General features: G+C 42.9%; 1 protein-coding gene across 1 annotated transcript in view; it reads left to right on the top strand.

Annotated features, from left to right (window-relative positions):
- Positions 1-21,963, top strand: part of TEX15 (testis expressed 15, meiosis and synapsis associated) — a 78,790-nt gene that overhangs the window by 42,963 nt on the left and 13,864 nt on the right. Inside the window, exon 7 of the mRNA XM_084835023.1 lies at positions 2,079-8,557. Within this exon, the coding sequence (XP_084691149.1) occupies positions 2,079-8,557 (6,479 nt within the window). The remainder of the gene's footprint in view (positions 1-2,078; positions 8,558-21,963) is intronic.

Raw genomic sequence — 21,963 nt, 5'->3', positions numbered from 1 at the left:
CCTCCCTGATTTTCCTGCTAGTTCTTCAGTATTTTAATTTTCTTCTTTTCCCTCCTATTTTTAAAATCTGGCATCATGGGGGCCTGGGAGTGATTATAGGGGGTCACCCAATCCTCCCCCCCTATTTTCCCATTTGTTTTTAAAACAAACCTCTTCCTATTTCCCCCATTTTCCATCTGTTTTTTAAAATCTCTTGTTCTGGAAGTCCAGGAGAGATTGCGTGGAGGAGCCCCCAACCCTTTAAATTTTTTGTTTTATTCTTTCTGACTTATTTCAATTTTTCCTCATTTTTCAGGGTTGCTAAGTGGATTCTCCCTCCCCCCCTGGCATACAGGGACTTTGTTCCATTTACTGGCTTCAGTTTACCTTTTCTGCATATGGGTTGCTCCAGGACCAGTACTTTTGTGTGTTGCTATCTCTCCCTGCTCCCAACATTTGAGTTTGCACTGTTCAGGCAGTATCCAGCACTGCAGTCTACTCATGCTATTGATGTACCGCTAGCATAAGCAACCTCTCGCAGCATGCTAATAGTGTAAGTGATGTGACTGGTTTTCCTGGAAAACTCATCATGCCAGTTAACACTACGCACACACCTAGCTCGCCTATGCTAACAGTTCATCAGTAGTGTAAGCGGACTGGCAGGGTTGGATACTGCCCATTATGCTGAAGTTATGTGCCTCAGTTTGTCCATTCTGTGCAGTGGGTTGATGCTGTAGCAGACAAATGTGGCCTCAAAGGATTCATTTTATGTTGTTTTATGAATCAGAGACACCCCTTCCCAATCCTCTTCTTTGAACTTATGATCCGCGAGTTAACTTGTATGCCTCAGTTTATCTTTTCTGTGCAAATAGGTGGTTGTGGAGCAGACCAAATGTGGGCTCAAATGACTGTTTTTGTGTTGTATGTGTCAGAGATGGCCCCCCAACCCTTTGCTTTTCACTCATGAAATGGAAGCATTCAGGGATTATTGTGCTGTGTTGTCCTTAGTAATGGCAGGTAATTAATGCTGGGTAAGCTGTGAAAATGCAGTCATACAATCTAAGGAACTGTGTGTTTGTGTGAGAGAGGGGGGAGAGAGGCAGAGAGATGCCCAACCTGATTACTTCAGAATTTAAGGGCTGGTGGAAAGTACTGCAGTAGCTTTTAGGGGACTCCATAGCCTAAGAAGAAAGAGCCAAAAATGCACCTTCCTGTCACTGATCCTCCTGTTCAGCTTACTCTGGTCATGGATCATCTTAATCCCCTGCTGGTGAGGAAGCTGCTTTATTTCCAATGTGGCATTTCTGAATACACAAATGGAACGCCATGCCAGCTTTCTATAAGATTTCCTTCCCTGCTTTGTTCTCCTCTCCCACACCCTGATGAACAATCGATACCAAGGCGGACAATGTAGAAAGTAGGGATAGGAAGACCTGCTTCCTGTGTCACCACTTACAGTGAAACTATGCCTCTTTGAAAAGACAGAGAAGTAGCACTAAGGTGATAACACACCTCAGGGGAGATTGTGCTACTGTTCTGTCCTTTTTTAAAAGTTGGATTTTCTTCAGTCTGAAAAAAAAATGGAAGGAGCACAGAGAATACACAGGATGACTACTATTTTACCTCCATTTGGATGCCCCATAAAAAGTCAGTGAATAAGGCATAGAAATTCTACACTAAATGTCCAGTGTGGAAACAGCCCCCGACCATAGATTTTTTTTTCTCTTCCGACTCCCTACTTTGCTCATGCATCTCTTCCTGTCCTTAAGTCTATGTAAGGTTATTTTCCATTCAAACTGATCTTTCCCTCACACAACATTGTGAATGTTCAATAGTTTGTTTTTTAAAAGAATAATTGATGAAATATTTGTCATACAAATACAAATTTGTCTTCTAATGTTTCATTTGCTCAGCAGTTAGAATGTTAATATTCATTGATGTTGTAGGACCTTGGTCAACAGCCAGGGAGACATCACCACTACAGCCACATTTTGTCTAAGAATATTACAATATAGATGGGTCAAAATAGATTTTTTTCCTAGATAAGCTCTTATAACCTTCAAAAAGATGTAGTTTCATCTCTTTCCTTTCGTTCACAGGAAGAGGTCTCCCACTGGAAAACTGTACACGAGTAACAAGGATAGGTAAAAGCAAGCTCATTTATGAGCATTTCAGAAAGCCTGTTGAAAGCTGTGCAGTAAACTCAGACAATAATACATCTGCAGAAATTTCTTCTTTTTCTGGAAGCATACAAAACTGGAATGGCTCTGTAGCTGAAGCCCAGTGTAAAAAAATTAAACAGAAATCAGTTAGAAGATGGGATTCAGCACTGATGGAAACAAATGAAGTGAATATTCAGCAAATACCTGGTCAGGATGTTAGAAGGGACCACATAGGAAACTCTAATAAAAATCCTTTGAAAACATTTCCTGGCATTTCTCCTGTCTGTGATAGTGGCTCAACTACTGTAACTACTTCAAGACTCATTAAGGATCCAAGGTTAACAAAAAGGGAACAAAATCTGTGGAGGCAAAGTAGAGAGGCAATATTTCATTGGAGTTCACAGAATGAGAGTGAAATGAAAGTATCTGCTAATGTAAGCATACCTTACAATGTGCCTAAGGAATTTTTTCTTCTGGACTCCAAACATGAATTTAGCCAAAGGCAGTATGTGGAGAAAACAGCATGGAAAGAAAGTACTTCAGAAGAGTGTGTATCACCATCTGTATTAAACAGAGATGAAGATTACAAAGAGAACAATGAACAGTTGCTAAGTAATACAAACAAAGAAATTATGGCTTCTAATAACACTTACATGGAGCGCTTTTTAAAAACCCATGTAAGCGATAGTTCTTTAAAATCCAAGGCCTTTAAAAACAACAATTCAAGTAGTATCCTTAGAGAAGACCTCAAAGGAGAAAAAGGAATTGAATATTCAGAAATGACCTCATCACAACTGCACCCTTCTATAAAATTGGCTAAAGAGTGGAAATCCCTGGATTCCCAGCCAGTTAGCATAACAGTGCATAACAGGAAAGAAAAAACCATTATTGAACCACCTTTCTATGATGATACTGACATAAGTAAATGCAAACAAAATCCTGAAAGTGTAACATCTGGTAAAGATAAGATGGATCATAGAGGAGATATGGGTAGCCAATTACAAGGGGATGATGGTTATATGTCTGAAATAGAGTGTTCAACTGATTTTGATCGAATATGTGTTATAAATAATTGTATTTCATCAGAGAGAGAAGGTAATGATGATGATGAAACTTACAGTGTCCAGGACCGTACATTACAGTCTGGATTTTGTAAAAAGGTACATACTTCTGAAAACATGAGAGAAGTTTGGACTGAAGATAACTATGTCTTTGAATGGTCCTCAGATGAAACGGGTGCAAATAATTTTGAACAAAATAAGTCTGAAGAAATGATGCAATCTGAAAGCTCCAGCATGGAAAGTGCAAATAACTCCATCTGTGTAAGGGAAGAATATACAATAAATCAAGGAGAAGAGAGTTCTGTCAAAGAGAGAATTAGCAATATAGGGAATATGTATCACTCTCATGATACCTCAGGAACTGATACAGTAATGAGAGACTTCAATGAAGAAAGTATGTGTCTTCCCAAGTCAGAATCTTCGGACAAAAACATTTTTAAGGATAGGAGAGAGTGTCTTTCATTGGGAATATTTGTTGATGGACAAAGGGGTCATGAAACAAACATAGCAGGTGCCCAGTGTTTAAATCAAATACACACAACCCAATTGGAGGAGGGGTCTCCTTGGGGGGAAAAAGGTAGAAGGTATACCCCTGAAATACAGATACTTTGTGCTTCAGAAAATACAGCAGAGAAAACATCAGAAAATGAACAGAACTTGAAAAGTATAGATGATATTAAAAACTGCATGAAAAAGTTAGAATATTTTGATACTTTGGTTTCAGAAAGCTCAGCTTGTGTTCTCAACCTGAATTTTCAAAGATGTTCATTAACAGAAACACAGTCAGTGAGCATAGAAAATGGCAAAGGGAAATTTGAAAACTTGCATGAACAGGCATTGCTTACTAAATGTGTGGATCTGACAACTCATCAGGAAAAAAATCACATGGACTCTATATTACTTACCTCTACTCCTGTACCTTTGGGGGATATGGAGCATACAGAAATTAAAACGCCGCAATCTGAGGACACGAATTCTTCAAATGCAAATTTTGAAATGTTGAACAATAACTTCTCTTGTAGAGATAGTGTTCCAGAAATATTTGAACAAGGTTTAGAGGTAAAATGTGTGGACACTAATATCCAGGATTTAGAAGTTACTAATGAGTACAAAAATGCATTGGAAGGGTGTAAGAAATGTCTCATAGTTCCGCAGAAATTATGTAGTCATGGAAATGTGTCTAGTGAAGATGAATATCATTATCTGCAGAAGCGTATGGATTGGGATAATTTGTTTGGAAAATCTAGTCTGAAGACACAGGTTTCAGGAAATTCCTCTATGAAGATGAATGAAAATGGGGGGAAATCTGGTGTGGAAGATGAAGAAACTGAATCATTTAATACATTTGTGTGTCCAGACTTAAGAATTACAATAAACAATGTATTTCAGTCAAAACTGAAGGCAAAAATGGGGAAATGTTCAGCTAAATATTCTGGACAAAAAATGGGTATTAAATGTATACAAGAGAAAAAAATGGAGAAATACACACAGGGTCAGAAAAAACTCAAACTTTATCACAAAAAGAAAGAACTTAATCTACACTGTTCATCTGAAATGTGTTCATTGTCTAAGGGACAATTTAAAAAAATTGTGCAATCTGAAAAGCATATTAAGAATATTCTGAATACACTTAACACTGAAGCATTGCTGTGTAAAAACAAATGTCTGTCTCAAAAAATAGATGGAGCAATGTTTCACTTAAGGAAAGCTCGAAGGAGAGTTCAAGCCTTGAAAATTGTAGCAACGGTTGGAAGGAAAAATCCAAGAGACTCATCAAAATCATACAAAGCCCTACACCGTAGACCCTTACCTTTGGATTCTTCTGTAGCATCTGGTTACATTTCAGATATATCTTCTGGAAGTGATAATGTGAGAAATATACAAATAAAAGAACTTGAAACAGTCTCTGAAAAACCTACCAACTTACATATCATGGAACTAAAAAACATGAACCAAACAAATGACAAACACATTATGAGTGATGAGCAGAAACTTTATTTAAAAGTCCCTTCTGGAAATAATATCCAAGAAAATGTAACTACTATCATGGGAAATACAAAGCAAAACCTCAGCTCTGAAACTAATACATGTACCAGTAAAAATACTGCAAAACATTTGAATTCAACTATTGAGAAAAAGAAATTAGTTGTTTGTCAAGCAGACAAAAGAAAAGTTGAATCTACTTGTAAGTTTACAGCTTTAGAGTCTTCTGCAAAAGTTTTAAAACCAGATGATATTTCTATGTTATCTCCCATCTTCACAATTCTGGAAAATGTTTTTTCCAGTGAAAAAGAAACTCTGGAAAAATCCCCTGCACACCAAGAAAACATAAGCATTAGAAATGGTGTTGGAAGGTGTTCTGCCTCATCAGCATTCTTACCTATAGCAGAAGATAAACATGATGTCAGAGTGTGTCAAGTTCACTTAACTCCCCAGGTGCATGGTGCTGGATCATTGCCTTTGAAAACAAGATCAAACAATTCATCAAATGAAAATTTAGAGAGAAACTGCTCCGAAAAGCTTACAAAGTCTTTCAACAAACAGAAGCAAGAGGCAGACTCTCATAATAAAAATAATAATTTAAAACCGGAACAATATTGCCCCAATAAACTTAGTGAAGCAGCTGAACAGGAATTGTATACTGCTGCAAATAGGAAATATAAGCCATTGACTGTATCTGTGAAACAACCAGAAAATAATACTGAGGGAGTATCATCCAGTGGTTATAAACCATCTCCTATGCCTTTGGTAGATAATAACCTGTTCCTGTCATCTCATCATTATACATTACAGGAACACGAAGGGGAAAAAATAGAGGAAACAGGGATATTGGAAACCAAGAAAGATTTTTCAAATATAAATCTGAATGTCATGAACAACATTCCTGTGAAGCCATTGGCAAAGATAGGCTTTGAACAGAAAGGTAAAACAAGTCATTTCTCACCTAATGAGGAGTCCCTCTGCAGACAGACTTCCTTAAACAACATTAATCAAGTTACTAAGCTTCATTCTGACTCACTATTAAGAACTGTTTCAGAACAGGTTGAAGCTAATACTGTAACCACCCCTTTACCTCCTGCCCGTTACAGTGTCAAGCCAACAAAAACAAATAAGCACTTTACAACTGCTGGGACTAGACTCAATGAAAACTGTTTCTCAGGTGAACCTTCTAACAACTGCAAAGACCTCAGCAGTATAATCAAATGTACAAAAGTAGAAATGGAACCAAAATCTCTTGATTTTAAAGTTAAAATATCAGAGATCTTGCAAAAAGCAGATGAAACCTCATCTTTGAATATATTACATGAAAAGATTCTATTTTGCAGAAGCAGTCTTCCTTTGTTTGTTACGGCTTTTGAGAAAAAGCAGGGTTGCTCTCTTGAACATGTTTTGGTTTCTAGGGAGATACTTGGGAATGCTGAAAGAAACATGCCAGCCAGTTGTAAATTAAAACCTTGTGCTATAGAATTGCTGGTTGAACTACAAATTATAATGGAAACAATTGAATTCATGGAAAATAAGAAAAGACTTATAGAAGGTGCGCCAACTTTCCGAAGTTTGCTTTGGTATGATGATTCACTGCGTGGTGAGTTGTTTGGTGGGCAGTCAGGTTATCAACAACAGTCGAATTTCTATCCTGCTTTTCAGAGGAGATTAAAATATAATACACATAATGAGTTACAAAGCTACCACAAACAATTGGTGGAAGTTTTTGAGAACACAAGATGGGAAAATAATTCTTACTATTCCTTCTTGAAATCAAGACGAGAAATAGAGGAATGTGAAGCAGCAATGAAAAGTAATTCCCTTTTCTCAGATTTTTTTCTTTCTATACCATATGTTTGTGGAGCTAACTATGGAGATACTCTGGAAGACTTAGAAAATACAAGAAAAAATACAGTGGATTTAATAACTGTATCTAAAAGTCTTCCAGGAATTAATTTGAGTGCTGAAAAAGAAGAACATTTTTGGGTTATAATGGAGATTATTGCTACAAAGATAGAATTTATAAAGACCTGTGAAGAAGTGAATATAAAAGCATCACTGTTTGGCCTTGAGCATATATTTTTTGATGCTGCTAAAAGTCTTGCTTGGAGAGAGAGGGGGGTGGGGTGTATAAATGGAGATTTAAAAGATGGGGAACGACAAATGTTTGAAATCAATGAAGCTGCCCTGTCTAAACTCTATGAGATTTATGAGAATATGGTAGAGAAGTGTGGAAGTGGAACCTTTAACAGTGCTCTTCAAGAAGATATCACAAGGAAGTCTGCAGAAGAATCTTGTAATTGGGAAAATCCAGACAGGAAACAAAAGGCAAGCTATTTCGTTACTAATTCTCCAGTTTTACATCAGGATATTTGTTGTATTGGTGAAATACTGGATGAAGCACAGTCTGCAAACACCGAAAGGTTACAACAGCTCATGTGCAGATGTACAGAGCACATGGAAATGCTGAAAACATATTTTCAGATTTTACAGGAAGAGGATGTCAATGTTTTTATCACAAAAGAAAATGTTCTGGGATTCATGAAAACTGGTGGCATAAGTTCTGTCATTTTGAAACCAGAAGCTGTTGAGGTTTATACTGAAATTGCAATGATATATGAAACAGTTTCTTTCCTTAAGAACTCAGTAGCAAGAAAAGTAGATAAACCAAGATTTCGAAGCTTATTATGGTTTGATTTATCACTTCTACCTGAACTTTTTCGATGCCAAGAAAAAATGGCTTCCTTGTCATACCGGAAAGATAGCCTTTTAAAAATGATAGAGTCTTCAGTCTCTGAACTTCAAGATGAGTTGAATGTTATTTATGACTATGCTGAAAACTTAAACTGTTCATATGCGCTTCATCTTCTCAAAAGAGAGCTTGCAGAACTTTCAGAAACTAGAAACCTGCTACAAAAATCCAAGTCCCCCATCTCCATGTGTGTCGACTTGGTACCATATACCATATGTTTAAATTATGGGAGTACCGTGTCTGAACTAGAATGTAACTACAACCAATTTTCTTCACTTCTTGAAAAATTGATGTTGGCTGAAAGGAAGGATTTAGGAAAAATGGCTCACATTATGAAAATAATGAAAACCATTGAGCATATGAAGTTCGTATGTTCTGAACAGGGAAAATCACCTCTTCCTTTGGTTATATATCAAATGCTAAAAAACTGGAGAAAAGCTTGTCAGTTGAAAAGACAAGATATGAAAACACATCTGGATACCAGTAAAAGATACAGCATCAAACAACGCCCTCGGGGTTCCAAGACTCAACACAAAAGGCCTGTTAATGTAAATGTAGAAGACAACCCCTGTCCTCCTGAAGAGAAGAGTGATTCTTCACATAGTAAAAAGAAAAAGGTAAGTCCATTCAATGCTTTATTTTTAAAGAACTTTTTAGCGATACAGGTTCTTATTGGTTGTAAATTATGTATCCTTTAGCGTTTTCAAGAGCAAACAGAAACCTGATAAATTTGAAACTGTAAATCCCTCTTCTATCATGTATGATTGATCTGAATCTTGTTAAATAGAGTATCATAGTTCTCCTTATTTAATTTCTGCAAAACATTGGAAGTATTAATACCATTGGGATGTGTTTATTCTTCAGTTTCCTTGCCAATTCAAATTGCGCATACATCTCCCTTCTGGAACAACAACTTCAAACCTAATAGCACCATGCTTGATTCAGTTAGTAGCATCTCCGCTGATACAAAAATGTCATTATATATCATAGTAATGTAGGAGGACTCTTCTTTAAAATTCGAAACATCCATAATAGCAGTAATAACATGGGTTAGATATAATGAGATGACTTTTCATACTTAATTTTACAAAACCATAGCAGTGCTCCTAATGGTGATCTTACACAGTTCCATTAACTATCAGTGGTAGGTTCAGACCAAAATTCATTCACTGTGCAATTGCTTTAAAAAGGTTGAAATTAAATGCTCACAAAGGCTTCAGCTTTTACTCTCACAAAAAGTTTGGAGGGCACTTACAAAGCATTCTCTTCATCCTTTCCCCTTCCCCAGCACCCTTTAACTTGCCTTGGGGCAGGGTAGTTTTGCAAGGAGTTATTCCCTAGGCCTTAGCAGAATGTCTTTTATCAGTGGGAATGGGACTGCAATTCTACCACTGTAGTAGTCCCAGTTCCACCCTTGTGGGAAAAGGCATTGTGCCAGGGCTTGGGATATGTCTACTGCTGCCTGCCTCCTTCTTTGTCCCATTAGTTATTGGGCTCTAGGGGTAGCATGTAAGCAAGGGGGAGGCTGCAACAGCCCTGCTGACCTCAATACTGTGCTCTTGCAAGCTTTTCTGCTTAAATACTTGCAACATCCCTAGTTACAATATTTGGTAAACTCTGTCCCCCCTATATTGTAAGGTTTCTGTAATTTCAATAATGCTGCTTTTGGCTTCTCATACATAAAAAACTCATGCCATTTTTTTCCAAGGCTGCTGTCACCACATCATTGAACAAAAATCATTTTAAAGCCATCAGATTTAGCTAAAGCAGGTTGAATAGAATACGTTCAACCTGCAATCCTATACCCACTTACCTGGGAGTAAGTCCCATTGAAATCAATGGGACTTACTTTTGAGTAGATCTATATAGGATTGTAGTGCTGGCAGCTTATTTTTATTATTTCAGTTAATAACAAGTTTAATAATCTCTTCAGGAAATAATGGTCTGCAAGTAACGTTAGAGTATGATTCGTTTCTCCAGTTTGGTCTCTCTTGTTTAAAATACATTAAAATATTGACCTTTTGGCTCCATAATGTGATCCCCAGGCAGCTCATAATATAATTAAAACCATATATGATAAACAGATTTTGACAGCTAAAAGACTGGAAGGATAATCACACCTCCTATAATGCGGTGGACTGAAGACCTAACAATGCTTTCAGCATTTGGACAGGTGGCATATAGAAGCCATTTGTGAATGGATACCTGTATGGATATTTGGTCTGCTTTTGTTGAAGTATATGTAGAATTCTTAGCTGTTTTTCATACACGCACACATACACGCACCTCATATCTATGCATTGAAATTAATATATTCAAATCTATGTAGCTACATTTTTTCTTTACCTCATTTTTGTTTTGTTGCCATTTTACAATAAATAAATGATAAATTAAAACATAAAATAAATCTGAACTAAGAAACAGCAGTCTAATAATAAGATGACAAAATAGGAGGAAAAAAGTTAAACTAAATAAAAGGCTTTAATGGTATGTCAAGAGCACCAATAAAGAGGGTGCCGGCTGAGTCTCCCTGGGTAGGGAGTTCCATAATCCGGGCACTGCAAATGAAAAGGGCCTGTGCCGTGTCCTAGCGAGCGAAGCTTCTGACAAAGGTACACAAACCTGGCCTTTGATTGCAGTGGGCAGGCAAGCCCATATTGGGGATGTACGGACTGTAAAATCCGCTCCATGTGTGTTTCGTGGATTGTCAGGTGCTTTTTGTTCCGTTGACGGCCCACAGATGGATGTGAATATTCTTTTTCGTCGTGCGGAAAAATACGCAAATAATTACGTAAGTGTTTATGTAAGTATTTACATTATTTACCTTAGTATGTAATATTTAGCATATTGTCCCTCATTCCATTCAACATTTCCTCAGCAGAAATGTATGTATTTTCCTACGAATTTATATGCGTAAATTTCAGAAAAGTAAAAAAAAAATAATCCAGAAGTCCATGGATGCCATGCTGCCTGAGGGGGTCACTCCGCAGCGGATTCTGCATGTCGGAATTCTAGAAATCTGAGCTCATTTTAGTCCATCTCATATTTCTCCAGCATCCCTAGCCCATATTGGAAAAGGCAGTTCTAATATCCTGGCCTCAAACCATTTAGAGCTTTATAAATAATAACAGTACTTTGAATTGTCTTGGAAATGGACCCGAAGCCAGTGTAGATCGAACAACCTTGGATTTTAATGCTCTGAATAGCAAGCTTCAGAAAAAAAAAGTAGCTTCCACATTTTGCACCAGTTCTAGTTTCTAAACACTTTTCAGAGACAGTCCCATGTAGAAGACTTTCCAGTAATCTAGTTTAGATATGACCATGTTATGTGTGACAGCAGTCAGGTCTGCTTTTCCCAAGAAAGAGCACAGTGGGTATACTGGGTGAAGCTGTACAAAACACATTTGAATACAGCTGTTACTGAATTACCCAGGAGCAAAGATGGATCCAAAAGCACTCCCAAGCTGCAGACCCGATAATTCAAAAGGAGTGCATCTCCATCAGGAACAGGCTATACCTGACCCCAGGTTGGATTGTCTAATGACCAGCAGCACTTCTATTTTATCTGGATTAAGTCTAAGCTGAATAGCCCACATCTAATCTATTACTGCACTGAAGCATTGGATCATGATCTTCTCTGCCTTCCTTAATGGGTGTAAAGGGAAAAGAGTTGTGTTTCCTCCACATATTGGGGATACCACACTCCAAATCCTTGGACACACTCCTCTCCCAACAGTTCTATGTAGATAATATGGAGGACAAGAAGTAGTCATAGCTCATTAGTAGAGCACATGATTTGTGTGCAGAAGGTCCCATGTTCAGTCCCTGGCATCTCCAGGAAGGGCCAGGAAATTGAAACCCTGGAGAGCTGCTAATCAGTGTAGACAGTTCTGAGCTAGGCGGACAAATGGTTTGTCTAAGCATAAGGCAGCTTCCTATGTTCCTGTGGGACCCCATAGGCCCCATGGCCAGGAGGTAAAACAAGAGGTTTTTTTCTTTTTTTTTTCTTCTTTTTTTTAACTAACTTTTTTTCCATTTATTTGTCTTGTAACACACACTTTCACACCAGTGGGACTCTGCTTTTAACCTCTACTGAGGAGCAGGCACAGGCTAGTCTAGAACAATCACAAAGCTAGACACAGAAAGGGAAAAGAAGCTATGGAAGGACAAGACTCTTCAGCGGTGGTGACCTGCAAGGTGTGTGCAGTGTTTGTTTTCTTGCCTGAGAATAACATGGCCTACACCTGCAAAAAGTGCAAGTTGATCATGCTGCTGGAAGAAAAAGTAAGAGGACTGGAGTGGCGACTGTCGACCCTCTGGGGAATAAGAGAACACGAAGAGTTCTTGGACAGAATGGGGGAACTACAGCAGCAAAGGGAAGACCAGAAGCTTGAAGAGCAACAGCAAGATGAGGCAGAAGTGGGAAATGCTGAGGAGAAGAAAAATGGAGTACAGGATACTCCTTGGAAAAGGGTGACAGTTCAGAGAAGAAGAACTAGACGCCACTCTGCACCAGTGGAAGCAGTGGAGCTGTGGAACCGATTCCAGGTACTTGTGGATGAGACTGGAGGACAGCCTGCAGAGGAAGAATCACAGGGGAACCTACATGAGAGTGAGCAAGAGGCTGATGGTCAGTCAAACAGAGGCGATGAAACCCAGGCCTACAACAAGAAGAAGAGTGGTAGTAGTGGGAGACTCCTTGCTGCGTGGGATCGAGACCCAAGTATGTCGTGAAGACCCATGGACCCGCCAGGTATGTTGTCTCCCAGGAGGATGGATTAGAGACGTGACTGAAAGGTTGCCTGCACTCATAAAGCCCACTGACAGGTATCCCTTTCTTCTCATCCATGTGGGAACAAATGATACCGCCAAGTGGAGCTACGAAGAAATCACGTCAGACTTTGAAGCTTTGGGAAGGAAACTCAAGAACTTGGGGGCCTAGATAGTTTTCTCATCCATACTTCCAGTAGTTAGAAGAGGGATAGAAAGGGAACGAAAAATACCCGGGGTGAATGACTGGCTACAAAGGTGGTGACGACGAGAGAGATTTAGATTCTGGGACCATGGGCTATACTTCCAGGAAGATGGGCTGTTGGCAAGGGATGGGTTGCACCTCACAAAGGATGGGAAGAATGTGTTTAGCCACAGCATGAAGAACTTCATCAGGAGGGCTTTAAACTGAATCCTACGGGGAAGGGAGATGTAAAGTTGGGGGTAACAATGGACGTAGCCTCATGCACTGCAACGGAGAAAACAGCTCTAATAGCACCCAATAATAGTCTTCAGACACATGTAGGAAGAAAGCCAGACTATGAAGCACATGGTCTTCGATGTCTATATACTAATGCCCAGAGTAAGGGAAACAAACAGAACGAACTTGAACTCTTAATACCAGAGGGAAATTATGACTTGATAGGTATAACTGAGACTTGGTGGGATGACTCTCATGACTGGAATACAGCAATTGAAGGATATAACTTGTTCAAAAAGGGAGGTGGAGTTGCGCTATATGTGAAAAATACATATCTCTGCACAGAAATACAGGAGGAGGAGCTTGGTAGCTCCATCGAGAGCATCTAGGAAGGAACTAGAGGATTGGCTATCCTTGACTTGATCCTACCCAACAGAGATGACTTAGTGGATAAAGTAGCAGTTATAGGAACTCTGGGGGAAAGCGACCATGTTATACTTGAGTTCTTGGTTCTAAGGGAAGCAAAAGCCAAGTGTAGTCAAACGCGTACCCTGGATTTTAGGAAAGCTGACTTTAATAAACTCAGAACAATGATCAGTAAGGTCCCATGGCAAGTGACGCTAACGAGAAAAGGAGTCCAAGATGGATGGGAGCTTTGAAAAGAAATTCTCAAGGCACAATTACAAACCATTCCAAAAAGAAGAAAAGGTGGAAGACAACGGAAGAAGCCAATATGGCTTCACAAAAAACTTAGAGATGACCTGAAAACAAAAAAGGACACATATAGGAAGTGGAAAGAAGGCCAAGTAACAAAGGAAAAGTACAGGCAGGTAGCACAGAATTGCAAGGATGGTGTCAGGAAGGCTAAAGCTGAGAACGAGCTCAGGTTAGCGAGGGATGCTAAAAACAACAAAAAGGCTTTCTTCAGCTACGTGCATAGTAAAAGACAGGAAAGAAATGGTGGTTCAGCTATTAAATAAGGATGGAAAAACGATAACAGATGACAAAGAAAAGGCAGAGGTGCTCAATTCCTACTTTGTCTCAGTCTTCTCCCAAAAGAGAGTCTATGACCCCCCTGGCAAAGGCGAAGTACAGGCCGAAGGGGCAGGATTGCAGCTTGAGATCAATAGGCATATGGTCAAGGAACACCTACTTACTTTGAATGAGTTCAAATCTCCAGGGCCAGATGAACTGCATCCTAGAGTCATAAAGGAACTGGCAGAAGAACTCTCAGAACCGCTGTCTATTCTCTTTGAGAAATCATGGAGGACAGGTGAAGTGCCAGATGACTGGAGGAGGGTAACGTTGTCCCTATCTTCAAAAGGGTAAAAAGGAGGCACCTGGGAACTACAGACCAGTCAGTCTGATATCAATCCCTGGGAAAATTCTGGAGCAGATTATAAAGCAATCAGTTTGTAGGCACCTTGAAAGCAACTCAGTGATTACTCGAAGCCAACATGGATTAGTCAAGAACAAATCCTGCCAGATGAATCTGATCTCATGTATTGATCAGGGAACCTGCCTTGTGGACTCTGGGAATGTTGTGGACATAATATCCCTCGACTTCAGTAAAGCTTTCGACAAAGTGTCCCATGATATCCTGATGAGCAAACTAGCTCAAAGTGGGCTAGAGGAAACAATGATCAGGTGGATCCACAGTTGGCTACAGAATCGGACTCAAAGAGTGCTTATCAATGGGATCTTCTCAAACTAGGGAGAGGTAACGAGTGGGGTACTGCAGGGCTCAGTCCTGGGCCCAATGCTCTTCAACATTTTTATTAATGACTTGGAGGAGGAGGTGCATGGAATGCTGATCAGATTTGCAGATGACACAAAATTGGGTGGGATAGCTAATACTTTGGAAGACAGAAACAAAATTTAAAGTGATCTGGATAGACTGGAGCGCTGGGCAGAAAACAGATATGTAATAGGGATAAATGCCAAGTTCTGCACCTAGGAAAAAGAAACCAAATGCACAGTTACAAGATGGGGGATATATGGCTCAACCACACTACAAGTGAGAAGAATCTTGGAATTATTGTCGATCACAAGCTGAACATGAGCCAACAATGTGATGTGGCTGCAAAAAAGGCAAATGCTCTTTTGGGCTGCATTAATACAAGCATAGCTTCCAAATCCCAGGAAGTACTAGTTCCCCTCTACTCAGCACTGGTTAGGCCTCATCTGGAGTACTGTGTCCAGTTCTGGGCACCACACTTTAAGAAGGATGCAGACTAGGGATGTCAGAGAATTCCGCCACGGATCTCGGGGACATTCGGCCCCCCGAAATCGGTGGCGGAACGGTCTGCCCCCCCCGCCCCCCCCGGGACAGGATTTACCTTGGGCGGATCTTCCTGGCAGTGGCAGCTGCGGCGGCGGTGGTGACCTGTCTTCGGACTGGCTGCTGCCGCCGCCATTTCCAGTTAAAACAAAAAACAAACAAAAAAAGTGAAAGGCTACGTAAAGATTTACGTAGCCTATCACAGCTAAATTTTTAAAAAACACCGTGATAGGCTACGTAAATGTTTACATAGCCTATCACGGCTGATTTAAAAGAAAAGAAAAAAATGCACATACGCAAATGGCAGCGCCCATGGGCGCCGCCATTTGCATATGCGCGTTTTTTTTCCTTCTTTTAAATCAGCCGTGATAGGCTACGTAAACATTTACGTAGCCTATCACGGCTGACTGCAGGGACGCAAACAGCGGTGGCTATGGCCACCGCCATTTGCGTCCCTGCTAGCCAGTGGCCGGATGTCCGGCCGCTGGTGGAGCCGGCTGGCGGCTCCGCAGAATCCCTGCAGAGTGGAGCCAGCCAGCCAGGATTCCGGGGGGGAGGGACGGAATGCCTCCCCCCCAGCATCAGCATAATCCGCAGAAAGGTAAGTCACTTTCGTACATCCCTAATGCAGACAAACTGGAGAGGGTTCAGAGGAGGGCAACAAAGGTGATCGGGGGACTAGAAACAAAGCCCTAGGAAGAGAGACTGAAAGAACTGGGCATGTTTATCCTTGAGAAGAGAAGACTGAAGGGAGATATGATAGCGCAAGTACTTGAAAGGCTGTCACAGAGAGGAAGGCCAGGATCTCTTCTCGATCATCCCAGAGTACAGGACACGGAATAATGGACTCAAGTTACAGGAAGCCAGATTCTGGCTGAAGATCAGGAAAAACCTCCTCACTGTTAGAGCAGTACAACAATGGAACCAATTACCTAGGGAGGTAGTGGGCTGTCCCACACTGGAGGCATTCAAGACGAGGCTGGACAGCCATCTGTCAGGGATGCTCTGACTTGGATTCCTGCATTGAGCAGGGGGTTGGACTCGATGGCCCCTTCCAACCCTACTATTCTATGATTCTAAGTCCCTCAACACCACCTTCTGGGAACTGCCCTCCATGTAGGACCAGAACCACTATAAAACTGCTCCCTAGCCCCATCAGGTGGTCCAGAAGGTACACTGGTCTATGCTATTGAAAACTACTGAGAGTTCCAGCAGAATCAGATGGGACATACTCCCCCTCTCTAGTTCCTGCTATAAGTTGTTCACCAGGGTGATCAAGACATTTCTTCTTCGTGGTCTCTGTGCATCACACATATGGGCTCTGTGCCTGCACGTAGACGCATTCAGGAAACTTCCAAGATGCATAGATTTTTGGCAGGAACCCCTCCCCCACCGTCTCTGGCATATATAGCATGGGTTCCTGCCCTCCCCTCAGTTGCTTTTTGACCGCCTTAACGTTACTCTGTGGGGAACGTCTTTCAACGTTCTGTGACGCTGTATTTCTTATCTAAACCTCATTTCTTCCTTCATCTTTTTTCTTCTTTATCTTCAATAAGAGAGCCTGAGAGAGAGACAAGAAGGAGAAACAGAGATTTTGGTGGTGTTGGGGAGTATTGTTCGCCTGAGCAGCGATGCATTTTTTTCTTCCTCGGCCTATGACCCCAAAGCCTCCGTTTAGAAGGTGCACGGCCTGTGGTAGTAACGTGACCTCTTAGGGCTGGCACTCCTTATGTCTTCTTTCTTTGGGGGAATCCCACAAAGTTGAAACTTGAACCGCCCAGAGAGCTTCGGCTATTGGGCGGTATAGAAATAAATAAATAAATAAATAAACTTGCCACCACTGCCAATCACTATCAAAACAGGCTCACAAGAACAGGTCCGATTGACTAAAAGTGATCCTGTGGCAATGGGCCCTTCAGGTGGTCGACATGCCTAAGGCACAAACACTCAGGGACCAGCCCTCCATGACCCCTTCTACAAGTACAGAAGCGGTCATTGCGATCCAATCTGCCCCCCCCCCCGCCCACCACTGAGCCGGTGCGAGTAGACCCACCTACTCTGGGAAGGTGCTTGGCCATTTCGGTGGCAAAAAAAGCTCTCAAAATGGGTGAAACGCCCTAAACTAGCAGCGGATGCACCGGAAAGAAGAGGAAAAAGAAATCCTCCAAATAACAGGAAAAGGAGTGGAATCTTCCACCACCTTATTCGTGTTGTGCCCACCACACACACAACTGCTCTGGAACCGGCCTCTACAGTCTCAGAGGGTGAGTTGAGGGATACACCAACCCCACTACCCCGTCCAACTCAGACAGCCATGGGACGGAGATCCAGGTCTTCAACACAGCGTCGTTATGACATCCAGTCACCTCGGTATCGACCCACGCATTCCCCTCCACAGCCTTCTCGATACTGATCTCCAGATCAATACCATAGGGATCATTGGATGGGACAATATGACCATGATCACTCAGGTTCTCCATCCCGAGGTTGGGACCGTTTTTCGGCCTCGTCATCTCCCCCCCCCACTGACAGCGTTTGGATGCGGATTGGAGACTCCGTAGGGACCGCGATCTCTTCCTCAATCGCTCCCGCTACCTAGGAGCTACTTCACCATTGCTGCTCCTTTTCAGTCTGGACAATGCTCCGGCTTCGACACCCAGGACGTTTTCTGCCCTCTTCCTCTGGTACTGAGGTGCTCGACGTCCCTAGCGATACACCAAACCAGTTGGGACCATCAAGTCCCACCACCTCCTGTTCCACCTCATGCTTCTGCTGTGGTTCAACGACCTACTCAGTCGCAAGAATCTGGGGAGGACTGCCAGTCTGACTCCTCCTCATATTCTTTGGTTCCTCCACCTCTCTCATCACCGGACGATGTCATCGGGACATGAGATAGAGCCTCGCCTTCTGAAGACATGGCCCACTTCTCCGAACAAGTGCTGAGGATGGCGCAGTCATTGGGCGTCGAGGTCCAACAGATTCACGACCCGGGATTGGATGCCGTTGCAACGGACCTATCCGCACCAGTGGCCATTCCTTTTTTTCCAGCCCTGCTGAATGCAGTCCAACAGGCATGGAAAGCACCTTCGTCCTTGACCCCATTGTCCAAGAGGCTGGAATCGATGTACAGGGTTCAAGAGACAGACACATCTTTTCTCACATCCGAAACCAAACTCCATAATTGTGGAGTTTGCCCAAGGTCACTCGTAAAAAGCACATGCCTCCCCTGTGGATAAGGAGGGTTGCAAACTTGATATCGGACATTGTCTCTACTCCTCAGTGGCATTGGGGCTTAGAATTTCCAACTACCAGGCGATGATGGTCAGGTATCAGCTCTTCCTCTGGGAGAAAATGGACCCCCTCATTGCATACCTCCCCAAGGATCAACGCAACTTAGCTAGAATGTTTCATGCTGAGGCATCCAAGCTCTCTTGTCAACAAATCAATACTGCCCGTCATCAAGCGGACTACAGTGCTAAGAGCATGATGGGATCTGTTGCCCTAAGGCAGCATGCCTGGCTTTGCTCTGCGGGCCTAACTCCTGAAGCACGCTCGCCGATAGAAAATCTACCCTTCGACAGCAAGGGTTTATCCAACGCCAGCACGGATGACCAGATGGACTCTGTGCAGAACGCCAGAACGACTGCTTGTAAGATGGGCATCGGTCAAGCCCAGCAGCAACAGCAGCAGCATCCTCCGTACCGTCAGCATCGCTGGTACCGAAACCAGACCTATCCACCTTGGCAATCTGGGGACCGGACACCCAGATTCCCACAGCACCAGCACCAGCAGAGAAAAAGCTACTCCTTCCCCAGGTTCCAACAAAAGGTGAAGGGTGAGGGATTCTATAAACGTCGTCTTCACCTTCAGTTCTGTTCCTCTCCGTACTGACAGTTACAGTCCACCTTTCGAAGACCTCCTGAGCCAATATTACCCGGCGTAGGCAAGAACGATGTCGGACTACTGGGTGCTCACTGTTGTCCATCACGGGTACAGAATAGAATTCAACACACACCCGCCTTTGGGTCCAGTCTGGGTCACCCCACCTTCAGAGGTCCTCCACCAAGAAACTCAATCTCTCTTATGAAAGGGCGCCATTCAGTGCGTTCATCCAACCGTCGGCGTGGAGGGGTTCTTCTCCAGGTACTTCACGGTACCGAAACGGGACGGAGGCCTTCAGCGCATTCTTGACCTTCACGACCTGAACAAGTTTGTCACCCCCAAGAAGTTCAGGATGACAACTCTAGCCACAATTCTCCCACTCCAACAGAAGGGCTCTTGGTTTGCCACAATCATTCTCGAAGACATGTACTTCCACGTAGCCATAGAATGCTCACACAGAAAGTTCCTCCACTTTGTGATCAGAGTGGAACTGTTCCAGTACAACGGCTTGCCGTTTGGCCTCTCAACAGCCCCATGCGTATTTACCAAGTGTATGGCTGTTGTCTGCGCTTACCTCCGTCTTCAGGGAGTAGAAATCTACCCGTATCTAGACGATTGGCTACTGGTGGCCTCCTCCCAAGAAGCTGTATTGTGCGATATCGTGATCGTCTTGGACCTTCTTCAGGCATTGGGTCTACAAATCAACGAGGAGAAGTCTCACTTGATCCCCGCTTGAACAGTTCAATTTATAGTGGCCGTCCTCGATTCCAAATCGGGCCAGGCATACCTACCGACGACTTGTGTCACAAACCTCGTCGCACAAGCCACATCGATATTCTCTGCCTGCCGTGCCAGGGCACACAATGTCCAGTGCCTCCTTGGCCACATGGCAGCCATGGTATCGGCCGTGGAATGGGCTCGGCTATGAATGAGACCACTTCAACACTGGTTCATCCGGAACTTTGACTTAACCCACAACCCTCTTTTTGTGACACTCTCGATACCGGAGGTCGTTGCTCTCAGCTTGGACTGGTGGATGGACTCTAGACATCTGACCCAAGGGATGCCATTCCTTCCTGCTCCTCCATCCAGGGTTCTCACCACAGACGCCTCTTTCCTAGGTTAGGGAGCGCATTGCAGTCCCCTTCAAGCACAAGGTCGATGGTCCTCCAAAGAAACACTATACCATACACATTTCCTGTTGCTGTTGGCAGTTTGGCAAGCTCACCGCACCTTCAAACAGCACCTCCCACATCGACACATCCAGATCCTCACGGACAACACAGTTCTCTAGTACCTAAACAAGCAAGGCGGAACACACTCTGCCCGCCTCCTTTTTCTCACTCTACACTGTTACAATTGGGTTGTTGCCAAGGGCATTTGATTGACCGCTCTCCATATAGCAGGACAAGACAACCTGTTGGCAGACTCTCTCAGCCGCTTCCTCCGGTGCTCCCATGAATGGCAGCTGGACAAGACAGTCCTGCAACTAATTTTCAACCAGTGGGGCCGACCAGAGATTGACCTGGTCAGCCAATCCAGCGAACATGGCCTGCGGACAATTCTGCTCCAGAGCCGGAGTCTGCCACGGATCACTTGGCGATGCCTTTTTCCTAGAATAGAAGGATCGCCTATTCTACCTCTTCCCTTCCTTCCCACCCCTCACGAGGGTGATCTCCAAAATCACACAGGACGCCATGAACTGCATCCTGATTGCTCCTTGGTGGCCCAGACAACTCTGGTTCACAATGCTGTTGAACCTAATGCACGGATGCCTCCTACCGCAGATAGACAACTTGATTTCCCTGGACCGAGGCGGGATCCTTTACCCTGATCTACACACCCTGAACCTCACAGCATGGAGGATCCAACCACCCACCACTTTTTCCCACTGATTCCACTGACAGTGCAGGCTGTACTTGATGTGGTGAGGAAACCATCCATGCGCCACTTGTACTCAGCAAAATGGGCTTCATTTGTTCGGTTTGTGACCGATAACAACTGTAACCTTAATTACTGCTGTCGGACAACAACTGTAACCCTAATTACTGTTGTCTAGTGGACATATTGGTTTTCCTCCAACATCTTTTCAGCAAGGGCCTGAAGTACTCAGCGATTTCTGCTATGAGGGGCAACATTGACGGGTGCTCCATATTCAGCCACCCCTTATGCAAGTAATTCCTGCGGGGACTCAGAAACTTGGTTCCTCCAGTGAGAGACTTCGTTCCTCAGTGGGACCTAACCCCAGTGCTTAACACCCTCACATTGCTACCATTCAAACCACTTGCTACAGTGGACTTGAGGCTGCTGTCTTGGAAGGTTGCCTTTCTGATAGCCATTACGACATCGAGGAGAGCGAGCAAACTCTCCTCGCGAATAGACTCACCTTATACCGTATTTCACAAGGAAAAGGTGGTCCTGCAGCCCGATTTAGCATTCCTCCCAAAGGTGGTCACGGACTTCCATCTTAATCAACCGGTCGTGCTCCCTACCTTCTTTCCATCCCTAACTTCTGATTTGGAATGAAGGCTACACACTCTAGATGTCCGGAGAGCACTGGCTTTCTATAAGTCATGGACTGAGCCTTTCCGCAACTCACAACAGCTCATCCTGTGCTATGGGGCACCCAATAAGGGCTCTCCAGTCTCCTCTCAGAGGCTGGCATCCTG

Source organism: Heloderma suspectum, chromosome 2 (assembly GCF_057233095.1).
Source record: "Heloderma suspectum isolate Gila_16-S chromosome 2, 16-S_ref, whole genome shotgun sequence".
Taxonomy (NCBI): domain Eukaryota; kingdom Metazoa; phylum Chordata; class Lepidosauria; order Squamata; family Helodermatidae; genus Heloderma; species Heloderma suspectum.
Note: the sequence above shows the minus strand (reverse complement) of the source record. Positions and strands in the feature narration are given on the sequence as shown.